General features: G+C 45.5%; 2 protein-coding genes across 3 annotated transcripts; one reads left to right on the forward strand and one right to left on the reverse strand.

Annotated features, from left to right (window-relative positions):
• Positions 1–392: 392 nt before the first annotated feature.
• Positions 393–5,767, reverse strand: BANF1 (barrier to autointegration nuclear assembly factor 1). Its single transcript, XM_069965234.1, has 3 exons — positions 5,647–5,767; positions 1,620–1,760; positions 393–745 (listed from the first exon to the last, which is right to left on the reverse strand). Exons 2-3 carry the CDS (start codon positions 1,743–1,745, stop codon positions 599–601), a joined length of 273 nt encoding a protein of 90 aa, XP_069821335.1. The 5' UTR covers positions 1,746–1,760; positions 5,647–5,767; the 3' UTR covers positions 393–598.
• A 73-nt stretch (positions 5,768–5,840) lies between these two features.
• On the forward strand, positions 5,841–18,360 carry EIF1AD (eukaryotic translation initiation factor 1A domain containing). 2 transcript variants are annotated; one of them, XM_069965232.1, is made up of 6 exons: positions 5,841–5,934; positions 6,264–6,431; positions 8,401–8,509; positions 11,945–12,053; positions 13,219–13,272; positions 17,853–18,360. In XM_069965232.1, exons 2-6 carry the CDS (start codon positions 6,345–6,347, stop codon positions 18,022–18,024), a joined length of 531 nt encoding a protein of 176 aa, XP_069821333.1. In that variant the 5' UTR covers positions 5,841–5,934; positions 6,264–6,344; the 3' UTR covers positions 18,025–18,360. The 2 variants fall into 2 exon arrangements, with proteins under 2 accessions (XP_069821333.1, XP_069821334.1); XM_069965233.1 differs by having other exon boundaries at positions 5,930–5,976.
• Positions 18,361–19,325: the final 965 nt, after the last annotated feature.

Raw genomic sequence — 19,325 nt, forward strand, 5'->3', positions numbered from 1 at the left:
GGGAAACCCATCCTGTGAAGAACATAATCCGCTAAGACAGGGGGTGTCAAGCTTGCTGCTTTCCAGCTGTTGCAAAACTACAAATCCCATCATGCCTGGACAGCCAAAGCTAAAGCTTTGGCTGTCCAGGCATGATGAGATTTGTAGTTTTGCAACAGCTGGAACGCAGCAAGTTTGACACCTGTGTGCTAAGGAATCATGACGCACTGCGCAAAGTAGCAAACTAAGGGCGTGTTCACACAGGGCTAACCTGGACCTCCAGTGTAGACTCTGCAACAAAGTACAGCAATATGCAAGAGAAGAGCGTCATAAAGGGATCTATGCTAAATGTCTATACTGTACGTTACACTAACAGGCTCAAGTGGCGCAGCTCTGGAGTTTGGCATATATGCCGTGTGTACAAGGCCTTATAAAAGTAGTGATGCGCTACTCTGAAGTGGGGATTGGCAACATGGCGTAACGTCCTATAACAATTAAAATGGGGGGTATTGCAGCGGGTGCAGTCCAATGTATGAAGACGCCCTCGTAGCTGGATACTCTAACAGTAAGACATGGCTGGACATGGACTTCGGAGGCTGGACTTGGGAAGGCGACAGTCTTACAAGAAAGCATCGCACCATTCTTTCAGACAAGAGGAACAATCGCGTCCTTGCTTGGCGTTGGCTCCGCAGGTGTCCTTCAGCCAATCTCTAAAAAGCTCTTCATCTTTCCTTAGCACAAGAAACTGCCCCAAGACGATGTAGGCCTAGAAGACAAAGCGATGGCGCCTTAGAGACATATCATGTAGACCTTAATTAAAGAAGCATTCTGTTTTTTTTGTTACTTTTTTTTTTTAATTTGTCTCCCCTGCTGTGCGCTGGCGTGTATGCTCATTAGGGATGATCGGTGTCCTGCGGCACGGCTTCCTTCCGGTGCTGTGGCGCCGTTCAAATCCCGCGCGCGTTCACGTCACCGCTCTTCTTCTGTCTCCATGTTGATTGAAGGTCGGAAGTCACACTCTCCCGTAGAAAATACATTGGAGAACGTAACTGACAGTCTCAATCCGGCACGTTCACGTCCTCTTCTGTCTCCATGTCGATTGAAGACCTTAAGTCACGTTCTCCAGCGCTTTCTCTAAGGGAGAGTATGACTTCCGGCCTTTAATAAACATGGGGTCAGAATAGCGGTGACGCTAACGTGCGTGGGCTTTGAACGGCGCAGCAGGACACCGATCATCGCTGGTGGGTATACGTGCCAGTTCACAGCTGGAAGGGGTCAAATAAGGGGGTTCCTGCACCCCTGCTCTGATCAGTGACTACCATATGGAAAGTCATAGCTCGTTGTCTGGATTCTTCTTCAGTAGTGATAAGCGAATAGTGAAATATTCGAATATTTGATATTCGTCGAATATCTCCAGAATATTCTATCCCATTAAAGTCTATGGGAACAAGTATTCGATTATTGAAAAACATCTATTCGACCACTTGGAGGTAAAAACCGGAAGCTGGGGGATTTGAACGCTTATCGAATATTTATCAAATATTCTGCGAGCTATTCGATAATATTGGCTAGAACAGCATTCACTGTTACTACAGCCAAGTAACAAAAGCAAAACAAAAACATGAAAAATCAAAAGTTACCTTGTCAAAGCCTCTATCTGACAGCTTTCCTCCCAGTACATCACCAATGCCAGCGAGAGCCTGCACGGGCTTATCCCCCATGGGCTCCGCCACAAAGTCTCTGTGTTTCTGAGATGTGGAAGACATCTTTGCCGGCTATACCTGAACAGAAAAGAATAAAAAAAAAAACTTAAAAAAATAAATAAATCTTGTTACAGAAAGATCAGTCATGGATCCTGATTACATCACATACAAACACCATGTACATCATTACTTAAAGGACAACGCCAGCTAATTTCTTTTTCTTTCAAATCAACTGGTGTCAGAAAGTGCCAGAGATTTGTTATGTCATTCTATTAAAAAAAAAATCTCAAGTCTTCCCGTACTTATCAGCTGCTGTATGCCCTACATATCTATGTTTATGTCTATGACATACTGCAACTGATAACTTTAATAGAAGTTAATTACAAATCCCTGGCACTGGTAGATTTGAAAGAATTTTTTTTTTTTTGCTGGAGTTGCCCTTTAAGCAGTTTAGAGCCTGTTAAAACAGGCGGATAACATTGGCATTTTTATGTTTTGCTTATTCTCCCAGCATAACCTATAGCACCAGCATATATGTATGCAATCTGCGAGCCTGTGTGTCCTCTAGTGCAGTGATTTTTAACCTTTTTTGAGCCGCGGCACACTTTTTATAGTTAAAAAATCCCGGGGCACACCACCAACCAAAATGGCACAAAATGACACTAAAACAGTACATATTATACATATAGATAATAATATAGATTCTAAATGTATTTATACTCACTCAGTGTGAAACCTGGGCCTGTTTTCTTCTCCCCCCTGTGCTTCTCTCCTGTGCTTCAGTCTCCACCATACTTCTCCCCCCTACTTCTCTCCTGTGCTTATCCCCCCACTTCTCCTGTGCTTCTCCCCACCATACTTCTCCCCCCTGCTTCTCTCCCCCATCCCCATGTTTCTCTCCCCCTGCTTCTCTCCCCTGTTTCTCCCCCATCCCCAGGTTTCTCTCCCCCATTGTTTTCTCCTGTTTCACAGGGGCACCATAGTTTGGGGAACCTTCCCCGCGGCACACCTGACCATGGCACACTGGTTGAAAATCACTGCTCTAGTGCAGGGGTAGGGAACCTTTGCTCTCCAGCTGTTGCAAAACTACAACTCCCATCATTAGGTTTAGCTGTCCGGGCATGGCGGGACTTGTAGTTTTGCAACAGCTAGAGAGCCAAGGTTCCCTACCCCTGCTCTAGAGGATTTACACTGTCCCTGAAAGGTAAATCAAGGCTTTCCCCTCATGTCAGTCTCAACAGTTCAGTGCTTAGTGTAACTATTTCCTAGCTGAGCTGTCTCTTATTTCTGCTCATACAGCCCCTTAGCCCCTTGCAAACCAAGTGGGATCAGTAACCCCTTCTCCGACCTCATACCATGATAGTAATGTACCGCCCGGACAGTGACAGTCTCTTTCATCAGCTGAGCACCACATCATGGCACAGCAGTGAAGAGTGGGTGATGTGATTGGCCAAAGTAGTGTGGGAGGGAGAAGAACCTGTGTATATACATCACATCAGGGGGTTCCCATGGCTCAGTAACCACAGTGAGCACAAAAACCACCTTGTCACCGCTCTAAACTATTAGGGGGCATTCACACACTCCGCAGATCATGGATGCTATGGAGTGTGAAGCTGCAGGCTGCCATCAGGAACACCCGGCATCATCTAGCACTATGATGTCGGGAGCTCCGAACCTGTCCAAATCTTCTAGCAGCCGTGATCTACGGAGCGTGTGAATGCCCCCTTATGCAGGATTTTGTTAGTTTTTTTAAGCACTCCTGTACACTTACTCATAGTCACATGAGCCACCTGTAAGAAAGGAGAAATGGCTCCTGGGGACAGAAGAGGAGCAACTCTCTCACTAGTTATAATGCAACTGAAACATGTATATAAAAGCCTCAAAAATGGCATCTAATGGCTAGTTTAGAATAAGCTCCATTCTATGACCTATTCCATATGGATAACTAGTATTACAAACATTATTACATTGCCCTGAGGAGAGAAGAGCCAATACAGCTGGCATGGAAGCCTAGCACAGGCCTCTGCCTGCCATTTAAAGTGATCGTCCCCCATGATGGTGCGGATCACTGACCCAACACAAGCTGATATTTTGCTATCTAAATAATCTGATCTCTATTGATTTGGGAATTGAAAGTGTTAAATGACTGACATTAGTGTGATCGCTGATGACGGTCATTAGGTGTCTGCTGGAGATGTCAGCCGAGCTCACTCCATTTTCCCTTTATCTTTTACTGCTCTAAAATAAATGGCTTCAGCACGGTGAAACTTGTAAGATTCTTTAGAACAGAATGATGTATGACTTACATTGTTCTGTGCAGCTGATACAAAGATCTCCTCCTGAATAACATGGACAATAAGTAGACTTCTCCATTATGTGCATGTGCTCAGTAGTCCTGGATATTCATGACAAGCAGAAAACTCCGCCCACCAGCTGCTGATTGGCAGTTTTCTTTCCATGCTGTATATAGGCAGTCAGCTGTCAATCAGCAGTTGTGGGGCGGGGCAAGAATCTTATTCTCCTGCATATTAGGAGAACGGCTGAACAGAATGATGTAAGTAATTCAACGAACTGCTCAGCATTTCTGCCCGAATTTAAGGCGGAATAAACCTAGTGACAGAGTCCCTTTAAGCTGATAAAGTATGCCTGACGCACATTTTCACGGCCGATCATTTGTCAATTTTTACAACTTTACACCAAGTTCAACAAGCAGTCAAGGTTTATGAGAAAGAGGCATATAGGTATATGTATCACGTATACAGCACCTCAGCAACAGACAACTCAGCCCTGGGTAGCATTCCTGCCTGTATAGCACCTGTCTGTATCAGGCTGTACAAGGAAAGGAATGCACAGAGGGGGTCATGTGACCTGCCTATAGGCACTCTGGGTTCTCCTGAAGTCAGGCAGCTTCCCCCACTACTTAACCCCTTCTCCACTAATGTTGCAGAATTTATTTGCCCCTTTCCTTTACACCAGTGCTTCAGCCTGGGCCTGGTGGTACAGTCACTTTAAAAAAAATACTGTTATAAAAGTTATATACCTTTACTAATGCAATATAAAATCTATTTAATCAGCTATATATCCACCAAACCTGACAAGTCATGGAAACCCTTTAAATTGGGATAACCCCTTTAAACGCACACAAAGCTGATTTGTCATAAAGTAGGGATGGGGAACCTTCAGCCCTCCAGCCGTTTCAAAACTACAATTCCCATCATGCCTGGAGAGCCAAAGAGTTCTGACTGTCCAGCCATGATGGGGACTGTAGCTTTTTAACAGCTGGAGATCCCCTAGGAGAGAAAGTGGGATCCCAAGTGCTTTAAAAATTGTTAAACAAAAAAAAATTAACACTTGTCAAAAGTTTTATCAGTAAGATGTAGGTGTACACCCCCCCTAAGGATCATTGGCATAGGGACTTGTGTCCCTGGCTCTGCGGGATCTATATACTATAGAGGACTGTAGTATAGTGGTATACAGTAGAGTCCCTGCCTGTTGTAGACATCTGAGCACCCAAACAACCAATGAAAACTTTTGACCTGGGACATTTTTTTTCCTCTGGACAATCCCTTTAAGGGTAGCTTCACACCTACCGTATCGCAGCTGATTTTCTGCTGCGGATTTTACAGTGCGGATTTAATGCTGTGTTCATTCATTTAGTCAAATCTGCTGCGGATCCGCAACAGAAAAGCAGCTGCGATGTGAAGTTACCCTAAACCAACCAAAGTAGGTATTAAAAAAAAAAATAACACCACTAAACGCGTAATATGAAATCTATAGAGCAGCCTGAGTCACTGGGATAGAAGGGGCGAGTCCTTAGGATAAGTACTGGTCACCACTGTCCCTGGTACAGTCCGCCGCACACCTCCTGACACTGCAGTCACACAGCTGTGGGCGCTGTACACACACACACACACAATAACCGCGCGTGCTCCCCTGTGTACACGGCTCCGGTAACAGCTCTCACCTTTACACGCGCGTATTTTCCTCCTTCCCGCCAAGAAGCCGCACCACACACTGAGCAAACACTTCCGGCCAGAACTTACTACTTCCTCAGCCGTCAGGGGGTGGAAACGTCTGAATCACGACAACAGAGAGGAGGAGGGAGCGCTGGGCGGAGTTCTATCACTAGGACATACCACCCCCCCCCCTGCTCGGAGTAATGGTAACGCCCGCTCGTGACGTCACCGGAAACGTCCCTGCGGCCATGTTTGTACTCCAACTAGAGGCGGATGGTGTATCCCGGAAGTGTCAGGTAATGCAGCCCATGCTTATAGAACATGTGGGCTATTTAGCGGTAGGTGTGTGACCCAGCTGCGCTCACATAGAGTGTCTCACTGTGTGTTAATAATTTATTACTGCTGCTGGCTCTGCTTCTCTTGTGTGTCTGACTCTATGATCCTCATATACAATGTTACAGCTCTGCCATTTCTTTAAAACCAATCCAGTCCTCCAGCTTTCAGGGAATGCTGGGAGTTATAGTTTGACAGAGGATCTGTCACTGATCTGAGAGGTGTCATTGCTCACTGATCTGAGAGGTGACCCTGTATAACGTTTTTTTTTGTCTCCCGTTGTGGGCCGTAGGTCACAACTCTCGCCATGTTTTAGGAACGCGGAGGAAAACCTTGAAGCCATAAAGTAATCATCACTACTGACCGGAACACAATGTCCAAGGCCACAAAGAGGAAACACGTGGTGAAAGAGGTTCTGCTGGATTATGTGCAGCCCACCGAGAACCAGCGCATAGTGAGGGTAAGTGTCCGCCAATTACCGCCTAGTGAGGAGGGTGAGTGTCCGCCAATTACCGCCTAGTGAGGAGGGTGAGTGCCTGCCCATATCGCCTAGTGAGGAGGGTGAGTGTCCGCCCATTACCGCCTAGTGAGGAGGGTGAGTGTCCGCCCATTACCGCCTAGTAAGGAGGGTGAGTGTCTGCCCATTACCGCCTAGTAAGGAGGGTGAGTGTCTGCTCATTACCGCCTAGTGAGGAGGGTAAGTGCCCGCCCATTGCCGCCTAGTGAGGAGGGTGAGTGTCTGCCCATTACCGCCTAGTGAGGAGGGTGAGTGTCTGCCCATTACCGCCTAGTGAGGAGGGTGAGTGTCTGCCCATTACCGCCTAGTGAGGAGGGTGAGTGTCTGCCCATTACCGCCTAGTGAGGAGGGTGAGTGTCTGCCCATTACCGCCTAGTGAGGAGGGTGAGTGTCTGCCCATTACCGCCTAGTGAGGAGGGTGAGTGTCTGCCCATTACCGCCTAGTGAGGAGGGTGAGTGTCTGCCCATTACCGCCTAGTGAGGAGGGTGAGTGTCTGCCCATTACCGCCTAGTGAGGAGGGTGAGTGTCTGCCCATTACCGCCTAGTGAGGAGGGTGAGTGTCTGCCCATTGCCGCCTAGTTAGGAGGGTGAGTGTCTGCCCATTACCGCTTAGTGAGGAGGGTGAGTGTCCGCCCATTACCGCCTAGTGAGGAGGGTGAGTGTCTGCCCATTACCTCCTAGTGAGGAGGGTGAGTGTCTGCCCATTACCTCCTAGTGAGGAGGGTGAGTGTCTGCCCATTACCGCCTAGTAAGGAGGGTGAGTGTCTGCCCATTACCGCCTAGTAAGGAGGGTGAGTGCCCGCCCATTGCCGCCTAGTGAGGAGGGTGAGTGCCCGCCCATTGCCGCCTAGTGAGGAGGGTGAGTGCCCGCCCATTGCCGCCTAGTGAGGAGGGTGAGTGTCTGCCCATTACCGCCTAGTGAGGAGGGTGAGTGTCTGCCCATTACCGCCTAGTGAGGAGGGTGAGTGTCTGCCCATTACCGCCTAGTGAGGAGGGTGAGTGCCCGCCCATTAGCGCCTAGTGAGGAGGGTGAGTGCCCGCCCATTACCGCCTAGTGAGGAGGGTGAGTGTCCGCCCATTACCGCCTAGATGTCTTATAAAATATTTCACTATCAATGTTGTTGAGAAGTGGCCATAAATCATAGTAGCACATAGTTATATCAATGGGCACAATCACCTCCATAAGCTTTTACCATCTCTTAGAGATATGCCAAAAGTTTTCATCAATGGGGGACCTGTTGTGTGCACAGAGCAGGAAGAGGAAGCGCCCAGCCATGCGCTTCTCCCCACTTGTTATAGCAGCTTTTGGCAGTGACAGTCACACTTTATAGGGTTTATCTAGGCCGTATAAATTGATGGCCTATTCTTTATTGAACCCTTTGAAGATACACACACGCTGCCCAGTTCACTTCAATGGGCAACACTGGTGTACCCTATACTGCCAAATAATAGTCCAACCATGTAAGAGCAAGCAGACCCTTAAGAGACCGTAGTACTCGTATAAGCTCTAGAATTTTTTTTCTTACAGATCATCTGGTACCAGAATCTGCCAGAGATTTGTGATTTACTTTTATTAAAAAAATCTTGAGTCTTCTAGTACTTATCAGCTGCTGTATGTCCTGCAGGAAGTGGTGTATTCTTTCCAGTCTGACACTCTCTGCTGCCACCTCTGTCCATGTCAGGAACTGTCCAGAGCAGGAGAGGTTTTCTATGGGGATTTGCTCCTGCTCTGGACAGTTCCTGACATGGACAGAGGTGGCAGCAGAGAGCGCTGTGTCAGACTGGAAATAATACACCATGTCCTGCAGGACATACAGCAACTGATAAGTATGGGAAGACTGGAGATTTTTTAATAGAAGTAATTTCCATATCTAACATAAACATGGGAATATGTACATTTCTTGTTTTAAGGTTTTGGGAAGTCCTGGTAATAATCTACACGAGGTTGAGACGGCTGAAGGGGACAGGTTTCTAGCCAGTATGCCCACAAAATTCCGAAAGAACATCTGGATCAAGAGAGGTAAGAAAATCCATGAAAACATCCGAAAATCTACACATTAAGATAAGAATGTATGTATATATGTGGTTTGGTTTATAGAGCGGTCATGCACCTGGACTATGCATGGAGGTGCCCCACATCCCGCTGTATCAAGTATCCATGAAGCACTTTATTCCCTCCCCTTAAACCAATAAAGTTGAATGTCTTAACCCTTAGAGGACCGGGCCAATTAAAATTTTTTCATTTTCGTTTTTCCCTCCTTGTGCTTAAAAAGTCGTTAAAACGATATGTAACATGTATAACTTTTCTTGTATCTGATGGCCTGTAAAAAATTCAAACCATTGGTAACAAATATACGTTCCTTAAAATCGCTCCGTTCCCAGGCTTATAGCGCTTTTATCCTTTGGTCTATGGGGCTGTGTCAGGTGTCATTTTTTGCGCCATGATGTGTTCTTTCTATCGGTACCTTGATTGCGCATAGGCGACATTTTGATCGCTTTTTATTAAATTTTTCTGGATTTGATGCGACCAAAAATGCGCAATATTGCACTTTGGGATATTTTTGCACTTACGCCGTTTACCATGCGAGATCGGGAATGGGATAATTTAATAGTTCGGGCGATTACGGACGCGGCTATACCAAACATGTTTATTTATTTATAACATGGGAAAAAGGAGGGATTTACACTTTTATTAGGGGAGGGGATTTTTTTTTTTACTTTTACACTTATACTAGAAGCCCCCCTGGGGTTAGGGTTATTTCCCCTGGGGTTAGGGTTATTCCCCCCTGGGGTTAGGGTTATTCCCCCTGCGGTTAGGGCTATTCCCCCCTGGGGTTAGGGTTATTTCCCCTGGGGTTAGGGTTATTTCCCCTGGGGTTAGGGTTATTCCCCCCTGGGGTTAGGGTTATTTCCCCTGGGGTTAGGGTTATTTCCCCTGGGGTTAGGGTTATTCCCACTGGGGTTAGGGTTATTCCCCCTGCGGTTAGGGCTATTCCCCCCTGGGGTTAGGGTTATTCCCCCTGGGGTTAGGGTTATTCCCCCTGGGGTTAGGGTTATTCCCCCCTGGGGTTAGGGTTATTTCCCCTGGGGTTAGGGTTATTCCCCCCTGGGGTTAGGGTTATTTCCCCTGGGGTTAGGGTTATTTCCCCTGGGGTTAGGGTTATTCCCTCTGGAGTTAGGGTTATTCCCCCTGCGGTTAGGGCTATTCCCCCCTGCGGTTAGGGCTATTCCCCCCTGGGGTTAGGGTTATTCCCCCCTGGGGTTAGGGTTATTCCCCCCTGGGGTTAGGGCTATTTCCCCTGGGGTTAGGGCTATTTCCCCTGGGGTTAGGGCTATTTCCCCTGGGGTTAGGGCTATTTCCCCTGGGGTTAGGGTTATTCCCCCCTGGGGTTAGGGTTATTCCCCCCTGGGGTTAGGGTTATTCCCCCTCGGGGACTTTAAGTATAAGTACACTGATCCATGATAGATCCATGAGATGCAGCGGGAAGCAACCAAGTGCCGAGCCGGGATCAGCTCCATTTCGGCGCAGACCCCGCTCGAGACAGATGTGTGGTTTGCTCCTTCGGGACAACGTCCCGGAGGAGCGATCCACCCCACTTGACACCAGGGAATGGCTGCATAAGGTAATCGAATGCAGCTGTCAACTTTGACAGCTGCATCTGATTACTGTATTAGCGGGCACGGCGATTGGACCGTGCCCGCTAATAGCCGCGGTCCCGGGCTACATGCGGCACCCAGGATCGTGGCGGTATAGAGCGCGGCTCCGCTCTGAACACCCGTAGGCAGCCCTGGACATACAGGTACGCCCAGGGTCGCCTAGTGGTTGAAGGGGTATTCCACTCATACATAACTTTTCATATGCTGCTGCCCATGGTGAGACTAACAATTCCTTCCATACTTGTTGTTATCTATTCAGTCTCCCTCCCCCGTTTTAAGCTGCTGCTTTCTGCTGAAGACACAAAAAAATCTGTGCGTGAACTTTTCTCTCTGTCTCCCCCTCCTCCCCCCTCCCTTCTGAGACGGCTGATGTAAACAAGTCCCTGGCAGGCTTTATCTGCAACATTGAAGCTTCTTTGTAATGCTGGGAGGAGTTGCTGATTAACTCATTGTGATTAATCCTCCCGGCATTAGAAAGTTGTAACAGAGTTTCAGATAAGGACTTGTGTACGTACATCAGTCGTCTTGGAAGGGAGGAGGGGGAAATGGAGAAAAAAGCTCAAACACAGTGTTTTGTGTCTTCTTTTGCAGAAAGCAGAAGCTCAGAACTGGTAGAAGGAGACTGAATAGATAATAACAAGTATGGAAGGAATTGTTAGTCTCACAATGGGAAGCAACATATGAAAAGTGATAATCTGAGCGGAATACCCCTTTAATACTATGGTGTTTATTTGTTGAAATAATTGTGAGAAATAAACTTCCATGGACCCTATATAAAATTGGAGGCTTACAGAGGGACAATAAAAGACCATAGCAGTCTATGGGAACTGTCGTGCAGCCTGGTGCTTGAGACTTGTTTGATCTATTTTTCTGGGTTATTCAGTATTAGAAACGCCATAGCTACTTTCTTCTAGAAATAGTGTCTCCCCTGTCCTTAGTTTTGAAGCTCCGTTCCATTGAAGTAAATGGAGCCCCACACAACCTGGAGGCTAGTGTGGCACAGTTTTTTGAATACAGCATTTTTTTTTTCTAATTTTGGATAACCCCTTTAGGATCAGAGGTGGCCATTAAAGCGTCACTGTCATTTCAATTTGAAAAAAAAAAAAAAATTTTATAAAAAGATCAATAGTACAGACTATTTTAAGAAAAGTTGTAATTGGGTTTATTAGCCGAAAAATTCATTTTTAGGCTACGTTCACACGTCGTGAGAGACCGGCCGTTCCTTGACCCCAGCCGGATGATCTTTCGGCCACAGGGTTCTGATGCGGTCGCAATAGGCACTGTTCAGTTGTTGGCAACAACGGCCGTACTTTTAGGTAGTGTGATCATAGCCTTATCATGAAAAAGCAGTTCAAAGCTCTCCCCCCTGTCTTTATGATTGTCTATGGAGAGGGGAGGGGTGGAGGGAGATGAGGCACCAAAACAGGAAAACAAAGAGTTAATTTACAGCTTCATCTCCTCTGAAATCAGCACGGACTTCTGTGACCTCTGAATACCGGCTTTCCCACAGCTCCCGCTGTGTAATACTTTGTTTTCTGCTCTCTGCTGGCGACTAATCTCCCTCCTCCCCCCTCCCCTCTCCATAGGCTACACAGGACCCGACTGATGTAAAAGAGTCTAGATTTCCTGATAATGAGCGGTGGATGAGAGAGAGGGGGGAGGGGGGGAGACCTGGGGACAGTCTTTTTGAATGCAGATAATGGCATATATGCCTAATAAACCCAATTACAAAGTTTCTTAAAATCGGCTGTACAACTCTATTTTATATGTCCTCATACCGAATTTTCTTCCCTTTTAGGTGATTTTGTTATTGTTGATCCTATTGCTGAGGGAGAAAAGGTGAAGGCTGAGATCGCTTTTATCATCTATAAGGATCATCAGCGCCTCCTGCAGAAGGAAGGCCTGTGGTAAGATGCTTCTCCTGCCGTACTTGGCTTCTTAGAACATTTTTACCACATTTGCCTCTAGTCTTAAAGGGGCAGTCCCACAAAGAAACAGGTGCACATCTAATTTTAGGGGTTCGTTGGTGGTATAGTGGTGCGATCTGTTTCCCGTGACTGATCTGCTCATAGGGACTGAGCTGTATCTTATATATTTGGTATTGCTGATAGTGGGATTGTCCGATCTATTATATATCTATATCTATAGCACAGACAGATATATAAAAGGTGCCCCTGTGTCACCATGACCTAATGGTGCGTTTACACAGAGAGATTTATTTGACAGATTTTTGAAGCCAAAGCCAGGAACAGACTATAAACAGAGAACTGGTCATAAAGGAAAGACTGAGACTTCTCCTCTTTTCACCTCCATTCCTGGCTTTGGCTTCAAAAATCTGCCAGATAATCTGTCGGTGTCAGCGCACCATAACAACATCTAATTTTTTTAAAGTAATAGTTTAAACATTTTTTAAAAGTCTACACACCTACAGGTGTTTTTACTGCTGTGTGTGTGTGTGTATATATATATATATATAATATATATATATAATATACACTTTTTTAACTGTACTACCTATATTCTCTTTTAAATCTTTACTAATGCTATTAATATAGGTCTATGGCCAAAATAAAATGGCCGTGTTCTTGTAGGCTAAAAACTGATGGGGACATTTATCAAATATGGTGTAAAGTGAAACTGGCTCAGATTCAGATTCCACCTTTCATTTTCCAAAGAGTCTGTGAGGAATGAAAGGTGGAATCTGATTGGTTGCTAGGGGCGACTGAGCCAGTTTCACTTTAGGCTCCGTTCCCACTGAGCAAAGGTAGCGGAATTCCGCGACGGAATTGTCCGCCGCGGAATGCCGTTAGCCTCCCGCTCATAATGGGACTCTATGGGAGGCGCGCGCTCCTGCCCTGTCCGCGCTGAAGAATGAACATGTTCATTCTTCAGCGCGTACAGAGCAGCAGCGCGCGCCTCCCATAGACTCCCATTATGAGCGGGAGGCTAACGGCATTCCGCGGCGGACAATTCCGTCGCGGAATTCCGCTAGCTTTGCTCAGTGGGAACGGGGCCTTACACCATGTTTGAGAAATCTCCCCCTCATGAGTATTTCTCTTTATTATCTTTAAGGCCATCAGGCTTCAATAAAGAAGATGCAGAAACCCCTGCTAAGGAAAAAGAGAGGTATGACTTCTGTTTCTTTTTGTATTTTTAGGATATTGTCTTGGTGTGTTCATTATAAGGCTATGTTCACATGCGGTACCAACAATGGCTATTGTTTGGCACTCAAAAACAATGGCCGTTGAAAATAGCGTTGAAATCAATGCAGGACGGCCAGAAATAATTGGCATGTCAATTATTTCCGTTCAATACATTGTGTATTTTAAAGGGGAACTCTGGCGAAAATCTTTTTTTCTTTCAAATCATAGTAACATAGTAAATAAGGTTGAAAGAAGACAAGAGTCCATCAGGTTCAACCTAGGGAAATCCTACTGTGTTGATCCAGGGAAGGCAAAAAACCCCACTAGGGAGACGACAACCACCCCACCACAGGGAGAAAACTCTCCCCCCCCCCCCCCCCCCCCCGACTCCAATGGCAACCAGAACAATCACTGGATCAACGTATCACCGGAAATCTAATGCCCATAACTTGTAATATTATATTGTTCAAGAAAAGCATCCAGGCCTCCCTTGAACTTATTTAATGAATCGCCATGACAACATCATGTGGCAGAGAGTTCCAGTCTTACCGCTCGTACAGTAAAGAACCCGCATCGATGCTGATGGTGAAACCTTCTTTCCTCTAGACGTAGAGGATGCCCCCTTGTCATGGTTACAGACCTAGGAGTAAAAAGACCACTACAAAGATCTCTGTACTGTCCATTCATATATTTGTACATTGTGATCAGATCGACCCTAAGACGTCTTTTTTCTAGCGTAAATAACCCCAAGCGTGATAACCTGTCCTGGTACTGTAACCCACCCATTCCCTTAATGACCTTTGTGGCCCTCCTCTGCACCCGCTCTAGTTCAGCTGTGTCCTTCTTATATACCGGTGCCCAAAACTGTACACAGTATATACCATATGTGGTCTGACTAGTGATTTATAAAGAGGCAAAACTATGTTCTCATCTTCAGCATCTATACCTCTTTTGATGCACCCCATTATTTTATTAGCCTTGGCAGCTGCTGCCTGGCATTGATCACTAAAGTTGAGTTTACTGTCCACCAATACCCCCAGGTCCTTTTCGGAAGTAGTTTTACCCAGTGTTTTATTATTTAGCACATAACTGTACTTGTTATTTCTACGGCCCAAGTGCATAACCTTACATTTATCCACATTAAACTTCATTTGCCATTTCACCGCCCAAGCCTCTAGCTTCTCCAAATTCCTCTGTAATATGATATTATCCTCCTCTGTGCTGATTACTCTACCCAGTTTAGTATCATCTGCAAAAATGGAGATTCTACTTTGTAGCCCCTCATAAAGATCATTAATAAAAATATTATAAAGAAGTGGACCCAACACTGACCCGTGTGGTACCCCACTAGTAACTAAAACCCAATCTGAATATGTTCCATCAATGACCACCCTCTGTTTTCTATCACACAACCAGTTACTTACCCATTTGCATTTGCCCCTAGTCCCAGCATCCTCATTTTGTAGACCAACCTTTCATGCGGCACAGTATCAAATGCCTTTGAAAAGTCCAGATACACAACATCCACAGCCTCCCCCAGGTCCAGTCTATAACTTACCTCTTCATAGAAGCCGATCAGATTAGTCTGACAGGACCGATCCCTCATAACTCCATGCTGATGCTGCGTCACAAGATTGTTTTCATTAAGATACTCCAGTATAGCATCTCTAACAAACCCCTCCAATACTTTACCTACTATAGATGTTAGACATACAGGCCTGTAGTTTCCAGGATTGCTCTTTGACCCCTTCTTGAATATTGGTACCACATTAGCTATGCGCCAGTCCTGTGGAACAATCCCTGTCGTAATAGAATCTTTAAATATTAGGAATAACGGTCTGTCTAACACAGTATTTAATTCTTGCAAAACTCTTGCAAAATTTTAGAAAGTTAGATTTGTAATTTACTACTGTTTAAAAAGCTCTTCCAGTACTTATCAGCTGCTGTGTGTAATGCAGGAAGTGGTGTATTTTTTCCAGTCTAAGGGCTCGTTCCCACTGAGGAAAGGTAGCGGAATTCCGCGACGGAATTGTCCGCCGCGGAATGCCGTTAGCCTCCCGCTCATAATGGGAGTCTATGGGAGGCGCGCGCTCCTGCCCTGTCCGCGCTGAAGAATGAACATGTTCATTCTTCAGCGCGGACAGGGCAGGAGCGCGCGCCTCCCATAGAGTCCCATTATGAGCGGGAGGCTAACGGCATTCCGCGGCGGACAATTCCGTCGCGGAATTCCGCTAGCTTTGCTCAGTGGGAACGGGGCCTAACACAGCGCTGCCACCCTTTTCCAGAGAACTGTCCAGAGCTGGAGAGGTTTTCTATGGGGATTTTCTGCTGATCTGAACAGTTCCTGACATGGACAGAGGTGGTAGCAGAGAGCACTGTGTCAGACTAGAGAGAATACATAACTTCCTGCAGGGCGTACAGCAGCTGATAAGTACTGTATGACTGGAGATTTTTAAATAAAGTAAAATTACAAATCTATATAGCTATCTGAAACCAGTTGATTTGAAAGAAAAAGTTTTTTTTGCTGGAGTACCCCTTTTAAAGCACCAAAGAAAAACACCTCATACAAGTTAACAGCTATGAGGAATGAAAGGTAGAATCTGATTGGTTGCTAGGGGAAACTGAGCCAGTTTCACTTTACACCATGCCTTTGCTTCCGTCGCTCTCCGCTCAAAGAATTGACATGTCAATTCTTTGCACGGAGAACGGCGGGAATGGAGGCGCATGAGCCCTCCCATAGAGACACTAAGGCAGGTGGGATTCCGCCGATTTCACTGTGTGAACATACCCTTACTCTGGTCTCCTCTATCTCCCAGTTTCTGTAATGTCAGAACCCCACAGGAACTAGCGGCTCAGCCAATCAGTGACCGCAGCGGTGTCCTGCCTCAATCACTGGCTGAGTGGCCAGTTCCCATGGGGCTGTGATATCACAGGAAGCGGCATTGCAAGCTGCAGCTGTAGGGGCACCGGGATGGGTAAGTATAACTAGGTTATTATGCTCTTGCCGCCCCCTGCCCCTTCCCTGGGGGTGTTTTTATTTTGCCTAGATAACCTCTTTAACCCTTTCTGGACTGGGCTAATTTTTGTTTTTGCGTTTTCGTTTTTCCCTCCTTGTGCTTAAAAGGCCATAGCACTTGCATTTTTACACCTACACACCCACATGAGCCCTTATTTTTGCGTCACTAATTGTACTTTGCAATGACAGGCTTATAGAGCTTTTATCCTTTGGTCTATGGGGCTGTGTGTGGTGTCATTTTTTGCGCCATGATGTGTTCTTTCTATCGGTACCTTGATTGCGCACATGCGACTTTTTGATCTCTTTTTATTACAATTTTTCTGGATTTAATATGACCAAAAATGCGCAATTTTGCACTTTAGGATATTTTCGCGCTTTTGCCGTTTACCGTGCGAGATCAGGAGTGTGATTAATTAATAGTTCGGACGATTGCGCACGTGGCAATACCAAACATGTTTGTTTATTGATTTATTTTTATTTATAACATGGGAAAAGGGGGGTAAATTAAACTTTTATTAGGGGAGAGGGCTTTTTCGTAATAACACCTTTTTTTTTTTTTAATACATATACTAGAAGCCCCCCTGGGGTTAGGGTTGTTCCCCCTGGGGGACTTCTAGTATATGCACTCTGATCTCTCATAGAGATCTATGCTGTATAGGATATACAGCATAGATCGATGAGATCAGTGTTCTATTGCTTTTGGCTGCTGCAGCCAAACGCAATAGAATGCAGAGCTGGGATCAGCGGCGCAGACCCCGGCCGGCACTAGACGCGGAGATTGCGTCGCTCCCCTATGTCATTAAAAGAAACAGTTTGATAGGTCATAGATACTCAGACCCCGACGACTCATGATAACAAACCAGAAGTAGTAAACACTTAGTGGCTTCCCTGACGTTTGTGTCACATGACCTAGAGAAACTCTAAGGGCCCTATTCCACCGGACGATTATTGTTTGCATAATCGTTAACGATCTCAAACGTTCACTCATTTCCATGGAACGATAATCGTTACTTATGATCATAATTGCGATAATTTTTTCTTCGCTATTGTGTTCGTATCTATTGCAAACGACCGAACGACGTCTTATTCAATGCGAACGATTTACGAACGAGCAACAATAAAAATAGGTCCAGGTCTTATAAAGCGATCGATTTCTCGTTCGGTCGTTAATCGTTAACTGCATTTCAACCGAACGATTATAGTTTAGATTCGAACGATTTAACGATAATCTGAACGATAATCGTCCGGTGGAATAGGGCCCTTAGTCTATGTGGCCATCCAGGTCTCATAGACATTGAGCAGAGAGAGAAGCACTCTCTCCCCGGCCGTTCTACTGATCAGTCTGAACCCTTATATCCCAACCGATACATATAGTGACAGATATATACGCTTTTATGGTGCGTTAACACCTACAGGATCTGCAGCAGATTTCATTTAAATAACTGAACACTATCAAATCTGCTGCAGATCCTGTAGGTGTGAACACACCCTTACAAAGATTTGTTGAGCGAATAAACTTTGTCAATTTTTTTTTGTTTTACTCTTAGCAACAAAGGAGCAGAATCACAGAATTCCAAAGGCGATAAGTCCGGGACTGACGACGATGACAGCGAGGATGATGGCGACCTGTTTGTCAACACTAACCGCGTCTACTATGAAGACAGCGAAGAGGAGTCTGAAAGCGAAGAAGAGAGCGAGAACGAAGAAGGAAAAGAGTGAAGATCGAGGACTAAAATAATGCAATGATTTCAGAAAGCAAAAACTCGAATAGAGAAGATGGGTCCACAGCATCGGGATCACTTCTGCTCTGTAAAGATCCGGTGCCCCCTGGATTTACCCAGAGACCCCTGGAGCTTGAAGATCATGTCTTGTTTTTTTTCTCTCATGTTGTATATTTTTCTTATTGCTGAGGTTTTGGACATTTCTTTATGCATTCCCATTACTGCTGAGGAACCATGAGCCTATTGGTACTACCACGGCTGCTTAGGAACCTCAGCTAAAGCTTATAGAAAAGAGAAAATATCAGTTACCTGATTAAAAGAAATTTTCACACCACCTTTAAAAGTCCTGATCATTTAGATGTCGCGGTACAGACTCCTCTCCCTGCAGGAACGTTCTCATCTGCCCCTAGATATCGGTATTGGAGCAGAAGTGGTCGGCCATCTTGTTTGCTGGATGAACTACTTTTTATGATCCTGTACCTAATGCGACTTCATTCTCAACTAAGAATAGTGTGTAACACGTACTTTGTGTTCTATCAAAGAATTATTAGAGTTTTTTAGGATTCTTGGGTAACATTTTGAGCTCAGTAGTGCAGCACTTTAGCTGTTTCGGAGCTCACTACATCTTAATGAATTAAAGGGGTTGTCCAGCGGAAATTTTTTTTCATTCAAATCAACTGGTGCTGTATGTCCTGCAGGAAGTGTTTTATTTTCAGTTTGATATAGTGCTCTCTGCTGACATCTCTGGCCAAGACAGGAACTGTCCAGAGCAGGAGAGTAGAGTTGAGCGAACCGGATTCGGGTTAGAGTCCATCCGAACCCGAACGTTCGGCATTTGATTAGCGGTGGCTGCTGAACTTGGATAAAGCTCTAAGGTTGTCTGGAAAACATGGATACAGCCAATGACTATATCCATGTTTTCCACATAGCCTTAGGGCTTTATCCAACTTCAGCAGCCACCGCTAATCAAATGCCGAAAGTTCGGGTTCGGATCGACTCGAGCATGCTCCAAGTTCATCTCTACAGGAGAGGTTTTCTATGGGGATTTATAGAAAACCGAGACAATGTCCCTGTCTCCACCAGAGATGTCAGCAGAGAGCACAGTGTCAGACTGAAAATAAAACATTTCCTACATGACATACAGCAGCTAATAAGTATGGGAAGACTTGAGATTTTTTAATAGAAGTAAATTACAAATCTATATAACTTTCTGATATCAGTTAATTTGAAAGATTTTCGCTGGACAACCCCTTTAAAGTATTCAGTCCGTGATATACAATTTGAGCTGCTTGTATATCA

The sequence above is a fragment of the Dendropsophus ebraccatus genome, chromosome 4 (assembly GCF_027789765.1).
Source record: "Dendropsophus ebraccatus isolate aDenEbr1 chromosome 4, aDenEbr1.pat, whole genome shotgun sequence".
In the NCBI taxonomy this organism is placed as follows: domain Eukaryota; kingdom Metazoa; phylum Chordata; class Amphibia; order Anura; family Hylidae; genus Dendropsophus; species Dendropsophus ebraccatus.